This window comes from Odocoileus virginianus, chromosome 5 (assembly GCF_023699985.2).
Source record: "Odocoileus virginianus isolate 20LAN1187 ecotype Illinois chromosome 5, Ovbor_1.2, whole genome shotgun sequence".
Lineage (NCBI taxonomy): Eukaryota > Metazoa > Chordata > Mammalia > Artiodactyla > Cervidae > Odocoileus > Odocoileus virginianus.
In genome coordinates, this window is record NC_069678.1 from 85,726,204 (window position 1) to 85,739,758 (window position 13,555).

The 13,555-nt window shown below is 40.8% G+C and overlaps 1 protein-coding gene across 7 annotated transcripts in view; it reads right to left on the minus strand.

Annotated features, from left to right (window-relative positions):
- Positions 1-13,555, minus strand: part of NFYC (nuclear transcription factor Y subunit gamma) — a 62,177-nt gene that overhangs the window by 13,387 nt on the left and 35,235 nt on the right. For all 7 annotated transcript variants that reach the window (XM_070468354.1, XM_070468353.1, XM_020886073.2 and 4 more), the window contains exons 3-5: positions 7,769-7,840; positions 6,237-6,350; positions 2,939-3,034 (exon numbers count right to left, since the gene is read on the minus strand). In XM_070468354.1, coding sequence (XP_070324455.1) covers positions 2,939-3,034; positions 6,237-6,350; positions 7,769-7,840 — 282 coding nt within the window. The remainder of the gene's footprint in view (positions 1-2,938; positions 3,035-6,236; positions 6,351-7,768; positions 7,841-13,555) is intronic.

Consider the following 13,555-nt stretch of genomic DNA (forward strand, 5'->3'; position numbering starts at 1 on the left):
TAATACTGATACCCTCCCCAGCCAAGAAACAGAGGTCAACTACTCTTTTCAAGGCTCCGGAAATAGGTTCAATGAATTTATTTTCCCACTCAGAACTTCCTTCCCATTTTATAAAAAACATTAACAATTAAAGTCCAAACCTAACTTGAAAAAGTTCTTGGGTGATGAACAAGTATAGAGGACTAAGAACTCCAAAACTAACTTGTAGAAGTCTTGGGGAGTAGGGAGCCCCATGCCTTCACCTGCCCTTGGCCTGTGACTGTTCTGCCTCCAGTTATCCTTGACTACAGCGAATCTGCAAGTGAATACTGTCTTTTTGCCAGAAAAATAGCAAACACTTTACCACTTTCAGAAGCTAAAATATCCTTTGCCAAAAGCTGTGAGAACATGTAAAGAGCTTCTCCTATGCTGCCTACAGTACCCTCTTAAGCTGTTTATAAATTAGGCAATGTCTGGGACACTCTGTGAGTATCAAATAGAGGCACCAAGGTTTGCATTTTGAGGACAGGCATGTCAGCTCTCAAATCACTGGAATGGAAGGAAGCATATCTAAGCTGCTTCTGCATTAGAAGACTCATTCTGCCAATGGAGGTCAAGCTAGAAAGGGAGTGATTATGCTTGGTTTAAAGAAAAGGGTGAAGAGGAAATGACGTTTAAATGAGCAGGAACTTTCAACTCATAGCTTTATGGGGTAAAAGTCAGGCCTCAACTCTCTCCTGCTTGAGTAGTCTTTACTTGCTTCACCAAAGAACAAGAGACATCCCCAAGCATCTCTGAGAAGTCAAGGACCTTAGATCAACAACTCAGTATTTCTGGCTCATTTCTTTTCCCAGCAGTGGGAAGCCACCCCCTGTGCTAGAACCATCTCTGAATGACTGGATCAATCAGGATGGGGCACCTGCCCAGCTCAGCAGTGGCCTCCCCAACCAGAGTGCTTGCTCTTGGAATCTCTTCAGCAGTGGAGTCTGATAAACACCACCAGAGAATGAGCAGCATCACCTCCTAGGGCCATCACCACAGTGTTGTGCAGCCAGCCCTCAAAAGCACATTTGCTTCAGTAGCAAGAATGAACTGCTGCTTCCTTCAGAAAGGGTGAGTTTTGGAGAGTAGGCGCTTCTAAAAGACTTAAGGAAGCTGCCAGCCAATTTGGAGCTTGGGAAAACTTCATGTCTACAGAGGATTAAAAGTGCTATCTTAGAACTTCAGGCCAGCTTTCAGCAATCTCAACCTTTCAAAAAAAGGCCAGGCAGCAGCTGTCCCAAACAGGATGCCAATCAATGGCCTGAACGCCTGCAAAGAACTGAACCCAGGCAGCAAGGAGCTGTCTCAGCTAGACACACTTTAAAGGAGATGGACCACAGTATTCAGAGTCAGGCTAGGATGTAACAAGGAGCTCTCTGACACCCTCAGAGAGTCAAGCACTGAGGACACTGGAGGAAGGGAGAGGACAGGACCATTCTCTCTGGCCAGCTGGCTCGGCAGGCAGCCCACAGGAAACAAGCAGGATTTGATGCAAGGAGCCTGAGCAAGGCCTGATTCTGTCACAGAGCTCACCACCTTGTTTTTAAAGGGGGCTTCTGAAACAAATTCCAACAGGGAGAGTGGGTGAGTGGTATCAACTGTTTTGAAGGAAGAGAAGTGGTCTGAGTTCTTCTTGTAGTGACTTCTCAGGGAGGAGGGAAGTACCCAGAGGAGGAACTGAGCCGTGGGCACAAACCTGCAATGTTTCAAAGGCCATGTGCAACGGGATGACCGTGGCAGCCTGCCGCTGTAAACATCCGACTGAAAGCTCCTTGCAACACCTTACAGCTTCCAGTCAAGGATGTTTACAGTAGCAAAGACTGCCCAGAAGAACGGAGACGCAGTGAGGGACCCCGTGCTAGGAAGGAGGTACAGGGGGCTTGCTAACCCAAAGGTCCCCAGGCAGGGTCACAATTACAAAGGTTGTTAAAGATGCCCACTTCTCCTACATTCTCTTACTGGTTATTAACATGAGACAGCACAGGAGAATGGTCATTACTGAATGACTCCTATTTCTAAGGATAATATACTATGAAATAATTCATTATAAACACTGAAAATTTTGTTAACAAGAACAAAGCAAGCAGATCAAGGCTCAGCTTTGCTCCTGCCAGACTTTGCCACTATTCCAAGTATCTCTACTATATCCAGTGAGTCATGAAATCTGCAAGCCTAAAATGATAAGCAACATAGGAGAAGGATCTATCAAAATTGCAGTTAAGAGCTTTATGCACCCAAAGTGCTGAAAAACAATGGTGTGACCTCTGGAGAGGAGCAGACAGAAGAGCAGGAAAGGCAGACACATTCCTTCTCGTCACTGCTTAGAAAAAGTTTAAGTAGAGGTTCTCAAATCTGGTTGCACATTAAAAGCATCTGGAGAGCTTTAAAAAGGACTGATGCCTGAGCCTCCCCCTCACAGATTCTGTTTCAGTCAGTGTTGGGGGCAGAGCATGGGCAGTGGTATTTTTAAAAACTCTAACAGGTGATTCTAATGTGCAGCCAGCACACTTCGTAGAGAACCACAATCCAGAGCAAGAGAAAACCAAGTCCACTCCCTTCAAACACAACTATGCACACACAGAAGCTGCTTCCCGGAAGTCTAAAATCTCTATAACCTATTCTCCCATCCCAGATTTAAGAATTCTGATAGACTTCCTAGGTTACTTCGAAATGAGCTACACTTTACTGTTTTAACTCGTCTTTTCTTTTCATTTTGTCTATTTTCATTGAGACACCACCTCAGAGGCACTGAGTTAAAAGTATCCCAAAATGAGTAACAGGAGATGTTAAGGATGGATCTGGTCTAGAGAAAGAGAAGCAAAAGAAGAGCAAATGACTTGTGCTGACAGAGGAAACGGAGATCGTCTGATACCAGGATGCAAGGGACCCTCTCGTCGGCAATGCCTTCCCAGCTCACCTGACGCTTCGGTGGTTTCAGCTCATCTCTTGGAACAATATCGATGAGAAAGTCAAACTGATCAAATTTTGTAATCGCCATGGCGATATCATTTCTCTGTAACAAAGAAAAGCAGGGTGAAAAATTAACTTGGGGAGAAACTAGTTTACCTGGCTTTCTACTCTCCAAGTTACAATTAAGGTTAAGATGATGACTTCTAAGTCAAACTAAAGACCCACGGCCAAGCCTGTAGCCAAAAAAAGCACACTCAAACTCTTACAAACTTCAAATGATCACACCTGATGGACAAACACTGACAAAAAAACAGATACATATAGCTCATGCTCTACAGACTAGATATTTGAGCCTCCAACTATTAACACCTCTGCTAGATCCTGCCTCAAGGTCTTCCCCACAACTGTTAAGATTATCATCCTCCAGATACATTTGTACAAATCTAGCCTTTCAACTGACAGGTTTCTGGTCATTCTGTGGTTAGCAAAGTTAGGCTATTACTCAACCTTATAACCTTTTAAGCCCCTAAATAATATTTTGACTCTTTGGTTCACATGTAGTTTATAATCTATTTTGAATTTCTTAGCTGAAATCCTATTTCAGTAACTTTTTACAATATTTCTCTAGTCATTGGATCTATATATGTTAGTTTCTACAAGATTACAATTTTTATTTTGAAATTCAAAATGACAATGTCAAATTCACAGTTTAAATACTGTGTAACATGACATGAATACTGGAAATCTGAAGCCACCAGGGTAGGGGCTGGGGGGAAGAGAACATGAGTCGGCTGACTAATGCTACTGAAACTAAGGCCTGCTCTGATGCGGTTCTTTCTAAGAGTGCCATTCCCTTTCTTTAAGTAATAAAATTAAAAGATTTTTAAATTAAGAACCAACACACTATGTACACTTAAGGTTTGTGTACTTCATTGTAGGACAATTATAAAGCAAAAGAAAAAAAAATAGAGAACACTAATAAGTGATACACATATTGAAGTATTCAGGGGAATGTAAAGTTTTAAATACATTTAAAACCAGATGATTTGGTGGACAGAGGGAAAGACAAATATGAGACTAAAACGAGTAAAGTGTTAATGGTAGGATCTAGGTGGTGAGTTACACAGATGTTCACTGTAAACTTTGCTCATGGTTAAATTTTTTCATAATAAAATGTTGGAGGGAAAAGTCAACATGCTAACAGAAATCCTGAGCATGCTCTATATATCACACTTAAAAGGTGACTCATTAGATAAAATTGGAGGGGATGGAAATTTTCTGGTTTTTTTTCCCCTTCCCTGTCTTTGTAATGGCCCCAAGCCACTGAAATGCAAAACTCCGGTCCGACCTTCTTGCCAACCACCAGCCTGATAAAAAACCCTCCCAACAGAGGCAGGGCACATATTAAGGGTGCCAGATCTCATTTAAGATTAGTACGACAGAGCATCACATTCATGATGATGTCACTTACTCAAGCCACCCAGACGGCTCATCTATGGATGGAATGAGGGGAAGAAAAAAATAAGTGATCGCTTTTAGACATATACTAAAGCATTCTACAGAATCTTGGAAACAGATATACTTACATGGGTCTTTTAAACATTTTTATTTTGCCTTTTTTAATGCTAATATTTTACCAATTATCATATTTAGTAAAAAAACAAAACAAAAAAGCCAGAGAAACTTTAAATACACAGCTTGATGAGTGTGAATAAATATACACACCCGGGCAGCTATCACCCATATAAGAACATACAAAGTTTCCTTCTATTCCTTTCTAGCCAACTTCCTTCCCTTACTAACCTGAGGCAACCACAACTCTGATTCCTATCTCCATGGATGATAATAGTGTATGATATCATGTGCTGTGTAATTTTTTCCCTGTTTCTTTTGCTTAAATATGATTGAGATTCATCCACATTGTTGCATGAACAGTTTGCTTCTCTGACTGTTGACTAGTCATCCATTTTAAGAATACATCAATTTGTTAATATATTTACATCTCAATGGATATTTGAGCTATTCCCAGGTTTTGGCTATTATAAACAAGGTTGTTACAGTCTTATATACAAGAATGTCCACACTTTTGGGAGTACATGTAAGAGTGGAATGGCTGGGTCTGAGATTAAGGAAATGCATTTTATTAGAAAGTGCTAAATAGTTTTCCAAGGTGATCACACCACTTTACATTCTAACCAGCAATAAATGAGTTTCAGTCATTTCACTTTCTTGTCAACACTCAGTATTGTCAGTCTTTTTTATTTTAGCCATTCTAGGGGGTACAAACCAGTATCTCACTGTGGTTTTAATTTGTATTTCCCAGATGACAAATGATGTTGCATATCTTTTCGTTGTTTACTGGTCATTTGGGTGTCTTCCTCTTTGAAGGGCCTGTTCAAGTGCTTTGCCCATTTTACTTTTCAATCTGAACTGATCCTGAAGGTAGCTTTAATTAGATCTCTCTAGATCCACAGACTTTCTCCAAGACAACATAAAGTAAGTTTTCAATATCTAGCTGCATGAGACTATAGAATTTCTAAGGGTAGGAATCTCTGTCTGTTTTGTGTATTAATTCCCAGGGCTTAGAACAGTGCTTGGCACACTGTGGGTATTCATTTAATATCTGCAGAATAAATGAACAAAAGCATGCATTTTCAAATTTGGAGATAACAGGAAACAAAGAAAACAATGTACTTCCTTGGCTTTGCTGTTAAAATACTGGCACTCCTGTATCTGCCATACTTTTCCTCTTATGTCTGGGAAATCTTTCCTCTAAGAAAGGGCCTGGGTGTTGAGTGGAGGGTCTGTACACCCAATGACTACGGGGTCTTCATACAATAAGAAAGTGATTTGCTGGATTAAAACAAACGAAAAAAAAGAAACAAGAAAGAAGGAAAGGATTCCCAGGAAAACAGAGAAGGAACAAAAATGCTAAAGAGGTTAGTTAGTAAGGCTATTCTTCCCGGGACTGTTCTTTCCTGGAGACTCTGAAGGCTTCCAACTGGAAGCTGTTTAGATCTGGAAATAGATAAATAATCACTTTAGCCTCTGTTTACAGTGAGAGCTCACCAAGTACAAAGTTCAGTCACTGAGCTGTGACAAACAGGGAAGTTGGAAATTAACATTCCTGGTAGGGAAATACATACTATCTTGGCCATAAGGTCTGCCTGTTTCCCACCAGTAGAGGAAGATGCCAGTTAAACACATCAGTTTGACAGAGGTCTAGGAAAGAACAATCTTTGGTCCAAAGCCATGCAAGGGAAGAAGGCAAAGGCAGCTGCTTGCCTAATTTTCTACAATATTACCTGAAGAGTCCGGCGCTTGTTATCCTCTGTATGGATCCAGGCTCGAAGAGTCAACTCTGTGATAAAAATCTGGGCTGCCTTGGCAAACAACACAGGGGCTTCTGCACTGATCATCTGCAACAGATGTAGGCCCTCCCTGTCAATCACCAGCAAGTCATTCAAACCAGTCAGTCTGTCCCTTATCTCATGTCCTGCCAATGGGCTATGGGGCAAGGACTAGAGAAGAAGCGGGTCGCCTCAAGAAATTCCAAGGTAAAATAAATCCATGACAAAGCAGGGACAAAGCAGGTAGCACACAGAAGGGACGAGGGAGAAAGGTTATGTATCCAGCACCTTCCATGTACTTTATTCATCTCATAAAAGCCTTTCAGAGAAACTAGGATTTAGGAGAGGTGAAGTGATTTGCCTATAGACACAGAGCCAGTAAGTGGAAGGATTTAGGTTCTAAGCCAAAGGGAGACAATGTGGGGAAAGATAATGAGTGCCAATGGATTTAGGGAAAATCTCCAGCTTCTCATCCTTCTTGGCTTTACTTTTTACATAGGGAAAAAAAGGTAACAACTTTCCAGGGTTGCTGTGGGACTCAAACGAGATAATGGATGTAAAAGTGCCTGGTACATAATAAGTTCTCAAGTAATGGAAGCTGCCTTGCCAAACCTGAATTCAAAGTTCAAATTCTTGGTCAAACAAAGCTCTGCACCCTGTGCAGCCTTCGTGAGGTGGTCTGTGGCAGTCTGTCTGTGTGGTCAGAGGTGGTCTGTCCTCCGTGAGGATAGAGTTAAGGAAGCAGGAGGTGAGAATTGGGATCTTGGCTCTCCAACTCTAGATGAGTCTCTTTTAACCTCTTTGTGTCTATCCGCGTATCTATGGGATGGTGAAACTAGTAACTCTTATCCTGTGAAATCTCACATGTTACTATGAGGAAGTAAGCTAATAAAAAGGAAAACTTCTGTGAACTGTTAGCTTTCTATACAAATACAGGAAACTATTAATTTGGAGTGGAGAGACTTGCTCTCTTCTTGAGAGAACTGTAATAGGAGGCGGACTCCTAGGAATACAAAAATGGTCAACCCAAGTAAATCTTCTCACAAGCATCAATTGTGTAAAACAACTCACAGCCTGAAAAGTTAGAACAAGTGCAAAATCATCATCAAACATTTCTCAGAGCACAGATCAACTAACTAGAGACCGCAATAAGATGCTAGGAAGACGTCACTGTCCTGCTGACATGATGATACACATTTACGCTACAGAGTGGAAAGAATCAGGCAATTCAAAAAACAAATACTCAGTATCTTGGATTTCAACAGCTAGCAAACAGGATATTCCCAATTTTCAGAAAAGTACCATACAATAATTAAAACTGTTCAATTTCAGCCCACTTAACAATTTTAGAGAGGAACCAAATACAAAACCAACAGACAGTAATACTTTTATTTTTGTTTAATTAAACTCTGAGCTCGAGAGAAATGAGCAATAATCTTCCCATTGTTTTACTTTCAGTATGATAATAAAAATAAACATGAATTCACCTTTACATCTTCATCCAGTTTCATAATCTTCTTAATACGAGCCAGTGGGAGTTCCTGGACTCGGAAATCTTTCTGAAATGAGGAACAAGAGGTGCATAAATGGTAGGAATAATTAATAGGATGTGACAGGCAGCATGAAACCCCCTGGTTGATTTAGTCCCTCCTTTCAGAAAACATGGCAGGAGAGAAATTACAAATGAAATTAAGAAAACACAAGCTCTAGAGCAAAATACTTCTTAACCAACGCAGAGCTTCCAACAAAGGGTTTCAGGATAAACTTGCAATGCCTTCTAACAGGGCCCTCATGAAAAGTAACTCCAAACAATACCAGGTTCTTTGCCGGAACAATATAGAGATGCATTATGAATGTATTTTTCCCCCCTAAGAAAGTTTACCAGTCTACAATATGCAGATTAAAATGAGATTTCTGGCCTTAAGGGTTTTTCTCCAAGTTGCCAGTTTTTCCTTCTAATCAAGGACTACAAGGGCAAGTGCCAGCAATACCTGACCACAGTGACCGCTCTCTTCAGGCAATGCGACACTGGCTATTTCTGACCTTTGCACTAACATGACACCAGAAACTGGGGGAGCTCCTTACCCATCACAGCATCGAAGGCTGTGGGTGGGGGTAGGAGTAGAAGAGTATGGCAAAAGGGTAACGGTGAATTTATCAGCTGCTGTGTAGGAGTAGTCCTGTCAATTTTTTCTTAACAAACAAGACTAAGTTGGGAAGAAACCACTTAACTTTACTGTGGAAAGGATTTAGGAAAGGAATTTTCGATCAGCACTACTCAATTACTTGTGATTTAAGTGCTTTTTCATTTTATTTTGATACTACTGGTATTTAAATACACAGCCAATGATGGATGGAATTCTAGAAATAAAAATCAATTTTGGGTTTCAAAGCTGCAAAGAAGAGAAAACTGAAAAGGCAGAGATTAGCTAAAATCAGCAAAATCCCCACTGGCACTAGGTGTCAAATGATTGATACTATAAGTGGTTTGAAATGTGATTCACCAAATCCAATATGCTCACCTGGGAATTTACATCATCACATTACGGAGGAAGCAGCTCTTACTTGAGATTTGGTGTAATTAACATGCATTAGTGAACTTTCTTTTCCAAGACCGATAAAAAACGTCAACTATACGTCAAAGAAGGCAGTGGATCATTTTGGAAAAATATCATCAGCCTTCCCAGAATCTATTTTATGAACACAGAAGAACAGGAACTATTGAGATGAAATGTCCACCAAGACATCTATTTTTTTTTCTTGGCCGCACCTTGTGGCATGCAGGATCTGGGTTCCCCAGCCACGGATGGAACCCATTGCCCCCTGCAGTGGAAGCGTGGAGTTCTAACCACTGGACCACCAGGGAAATCCCAAGACATCTAATTTCTCCACCCAAATCCAACAAGCTGCTTGGCTACCACTGACCTCTACAAAACCCCAACATCAATTTTTTATCTTTTCCTTTTCCAAATTAAGTATCAGCATTTTCCACAAAGCCTCTAAAAATCTAACTCTGGAGTGGTAGAGACTTAGAAGTCCAGTTTACTAAACTTTCACCAAAAGGAGATAGCCTAACACATTCTAATTTTTTCTCCTCCTCTTTCATCTGTTCCTTCATACAACTCAACTGATAGCAAATGTATGATACCTACTACTATATGGAAGATGCAAATACACAGCCGGGCTTCCCTGGTGGATGGTAAAGCATCTGCATGCAATGCCGGAGACCTGGGTTCAATCCCCGTGTTGGGAAGATCCCCTGGAGAAGGAAATGGCAACCCACTCCAGTATTCTTGCCTGGAGAACCCCATGGACAGAGGACCCTGGTAGGCTACAGTCCATGGGGTTGCAAAGAGTCGGACACAACTGAGTAACTTCCCTTTCTTTGAACAGACATATAGTTTAAAGACTACCACTTAAGAAATATTATAATCCCCTAAGCTATACTAGAATGGGGGTGTAAAATCCCACAGGGAAAAGAAAGAAATGACCAACTGGCAGTGGTGGGTTGGGGGGAGGTGTTGGAGTGAGCAAGAGGGGCTGACACCTATGTCTTGGGATCCTGAAAATCTGCTTGCTGGAAAAGTATATGTGAATGTTATTCAGACAAAGGACACAGCACACACAAAAGCACAGAGACAAAAAAAAAGTTTTAGATGTATGACCTCAGTACAGAGGGGAGAAGCAGGAAAGGGAATGCTGGATTGGGGCCAGACCCTAAAGGGATTTAAAAACAAAAAACATTTAACTACGAAACAATCACTGGTCCTCCTTCTTGTGTGGTGTATCACACAAAATGATGCTAAACAGAAATGCCAAAGAAAATGCTAGGGATGATAGTTCCTTTGGAAGGCCTCCCAGGATGATACACACAGCACAAGATTATGACCACAAGATTTAGGTCTCTTACAAGTATGCTCTCATTTGGCTTCGTCATTTAATGTAATTCCCACAACACTGTTCTAAGATTACTTAACTAAAGCTCAGAGCTGATAAAAAGACCTCCTTCCCCAACCTGAAAGAATAAAATATTACTTTCGGAATTTTTATGAGACTAAAATTAAAAAAAAAAAAAAAAAAAAAAAACAAGGAAAAGTCAAGATATAGTCCCACCTTGATGAAGAGTAAAATGAGGAAGAAACTTACAAAAAACTCTGTTCTAAGTCCCATACATCTTTTCTTTTGTGAGAAATTTTCTCATGATCTCTAAACCCTGAGATCTTAAAGGATCTTCAGTTGTGCTTGTGTGGCTCATTATCTCTGACAATAGCCCAGCTTTCTATAATCTCAGCCCAGCTTTCCAGTCACATGTAAGGCTTTATGACAAGCTTATTGGAGAGAAGCGCCCCTTCACGATCGGTAAACTGGCTTTCAATTCAATGCTCCCCTTGTCATTGGCAACCACGCAACTGACAGGAGTAACATTTAACTTCTTATCCTGATGTGAATCCAAGTGGAATAACAACTGACACGTTTTATTCTTGGGAGTGACATCAGAAAGGTGGGAGAGCGGATTCTCTCTTAGAACATCTTTGTGCTCCTGACCACAACCAAACAAGTATGTTTAAAAATGCTGCCATCTGAAACTGCTGAACTTCAAGAAGTCTGAATTCACTCAATGAGAGTTTAAAGCCAAATTACAGTCAATAAGTCTCAGGCTGAACTAAAGAACATCTGGAGTTTCGAATAATGATGAGGAATCTTTTGCAGGCCTACCTAGTCAGGCACTCAGTCTGCAAAATAAAGATTCTGTCTTCTCAAAAGCAGTGATTCTCAACATGGACAGCATGTTAGGATCACCTTGGGGAGCTTCTGAAACACAAGATACCTGGGCTCTACCTCAGACTAACTGAATCAGGAACTCTAGGGAGCGGAGTCCTGGCATCACATTTTCTGAAAACTACCCTGGTGAGTATAATCCACAGTGAGGTTTAAGGACCACTGCTTTAAAGCCTTGCTGCTCAAAGTGAGGTCCCTAGACCCACAATGGCATCATCTGGGAACATGAATGAAGTGCAGAATCTCAGGTTCCTCTCCAAACCTGCTAAATCAAAATCTGTATTTCAACATGACCCTCATGTGGTTCACATATAGACAATAAAGTCTGTGAAGCACTGTTCTACAGGAAGGGCTCAAACAGCATAGGACCTATTTTTTAGCAATCCACCAAACTTCACCTCCAAGTTCTTATTTAAATGGTTATCTGACTTGATTGTAATGGTGGAAATTTCATCTTCCTATCTGGGGACACTGAAGAATGAAAAGATATAACTGGCAATTAAAAGAAAGTGACCAAAGCATTAAATTATTTTGAAGGCTAAATGGGGTGTAGGGAGGGAGGTTGAAGGAGGATTAGATTTTTCTTTAAGATTCAGCATTACTACCTCCCCACCTGCCCCACAAAGGACAAAAGTGAGCTCTTTCTTCCCCACTTTCAAAGAGGTCTAGAGAGTAAGATTTAATGCCAAGAAGTCTATTAATTATTGCTCCCAGAGCTCTGCTAAGCAGGAATATAGTATTTTACACAATCATCCTGGTATATAATCATTTTGGTATGATTTTTAATCAACTTCAGTTTCAGGTGAGCACCACCTGGGTTTACGGACAATGCAGAGCTTTCAAGAATGAGGAGAGCATGACGGCCAAGCTGAGACAAAAGACAGATCGCTCCTGCAGAACAGAGACCGAGACAACTGTGGCCAGAGTCTCCAATATATCATGGACTATATCAGCTGTGCTGAGTTGCTCAGTTGTGTCCAGCTCTTTGCGACCCCATGGACTAGCAAACTCGAATGACTTATTTTTGGGACACCTCTGTCACAGTCTTAATGTGAGACATGTTGAGAGACCACAACACCTTATGAGTGTTCTCATAAACTTTATTTACATTTGGATAGTTTGAACATACAGATTTTTTTAAAAATCTGGTAGACGTTTTGAGGTATCAGCCTAAGAGGCTCTGCTATATCTGAGGAAGTCTCGTTGTTAAGTGCTGTTTGAGCCCTACACACTAAATATCAGCCAAGTCACACAGGCAGAGGTTAAGTCAGAGAAGCAGATGCCTTCATTTGCCATCAGCAGAGGGAAAATAAAAGTTTTGCAAAGGGACTTTACTGGACTGCATTCTCACTCAAACTTGGCACTATGCTGCTTCACACTAAATCTGAAGTGGAGGAGTCTATGATTCATTTAAACATTTACTGTGCACCTATTACACGCCAGGGCTTCCCTTGTGGCTCAGGTGGTTAAGAATCCACCTGCAATGAGGGAACCTGGGTTTGATCCCTGGGTTGGGAAGATTCCCCTGGAGAAGGGAAAAGCTACCCACTCCAGTATTCTGACCTGGAGAATTCCATGGACTGTAGAGTCCATGGGGTTGCAAAGAGTCAGACATGACTGAGCGATTTTCACTCACTCACTCGCTCACCATTACAAGCCAAACATTATTCTAAGCATCTGATTTAAGAGATACCATGGTAGCAGTCTAGGATTCTTTTGTTGAGAGTATGTGGAAGGAAAATTTTAGCCATCAACAGAATGATTAAAAATTACTTTCCTCCTTGGTCTTCTTTCTCCTTACTCATAAAACTTGAACTAAAAGTGAACCCCTCAAAGTAATCCACTTTAAACTCTGAAGGACTAGCTGTCTAGCTACAAAAAGTTGGTCAACATTACTATCTTCTCTGATGTCAATCAAACTTGAAAATTAAACCAAGCAGGATAAAATTAAAGCTCACATTCCTCTTCACTGCAGCATTATTCACTATAGGCAAGACAAAAGCAACCCAAATGCCCACTGACAGCTGACTGGATAAACAAAATGTGGTATATACACATATACAGGAAATACCATTCAGCCTAAACAAAGAAATCCTGCCATATGCTACAACATGGAGGAACCTTGTAAACATTATGCTAAGTAAGTGAAATAAGCCAGGCACAAAAAGACAAATACTGTATGAGTCTACTCATATGAGGTACTTAGAGCGGCCAAATTCATAGAAACAAAGCTGAACAGTGATTACCAAGGGCTGGAGAGTGGAGAAAGCGAAGAGTTGTTTCATGAGTGTAAAGCTCCAACTCTGTAGGATGAAAAAGTCCTGGAGAACTGTTTCACAACAATGTGAATATACCATGGAACTGTACATTTTAAATGGTCAAGATGGTAAATTTTGTTGTGTTGTTTTAACCACAATTAAAAAAAAAATTCAAAGTCCAACAAAATACAGGAAAGCTAGGTGCTGAATTTGAACTTCTAACAAGCTAGGTCATTT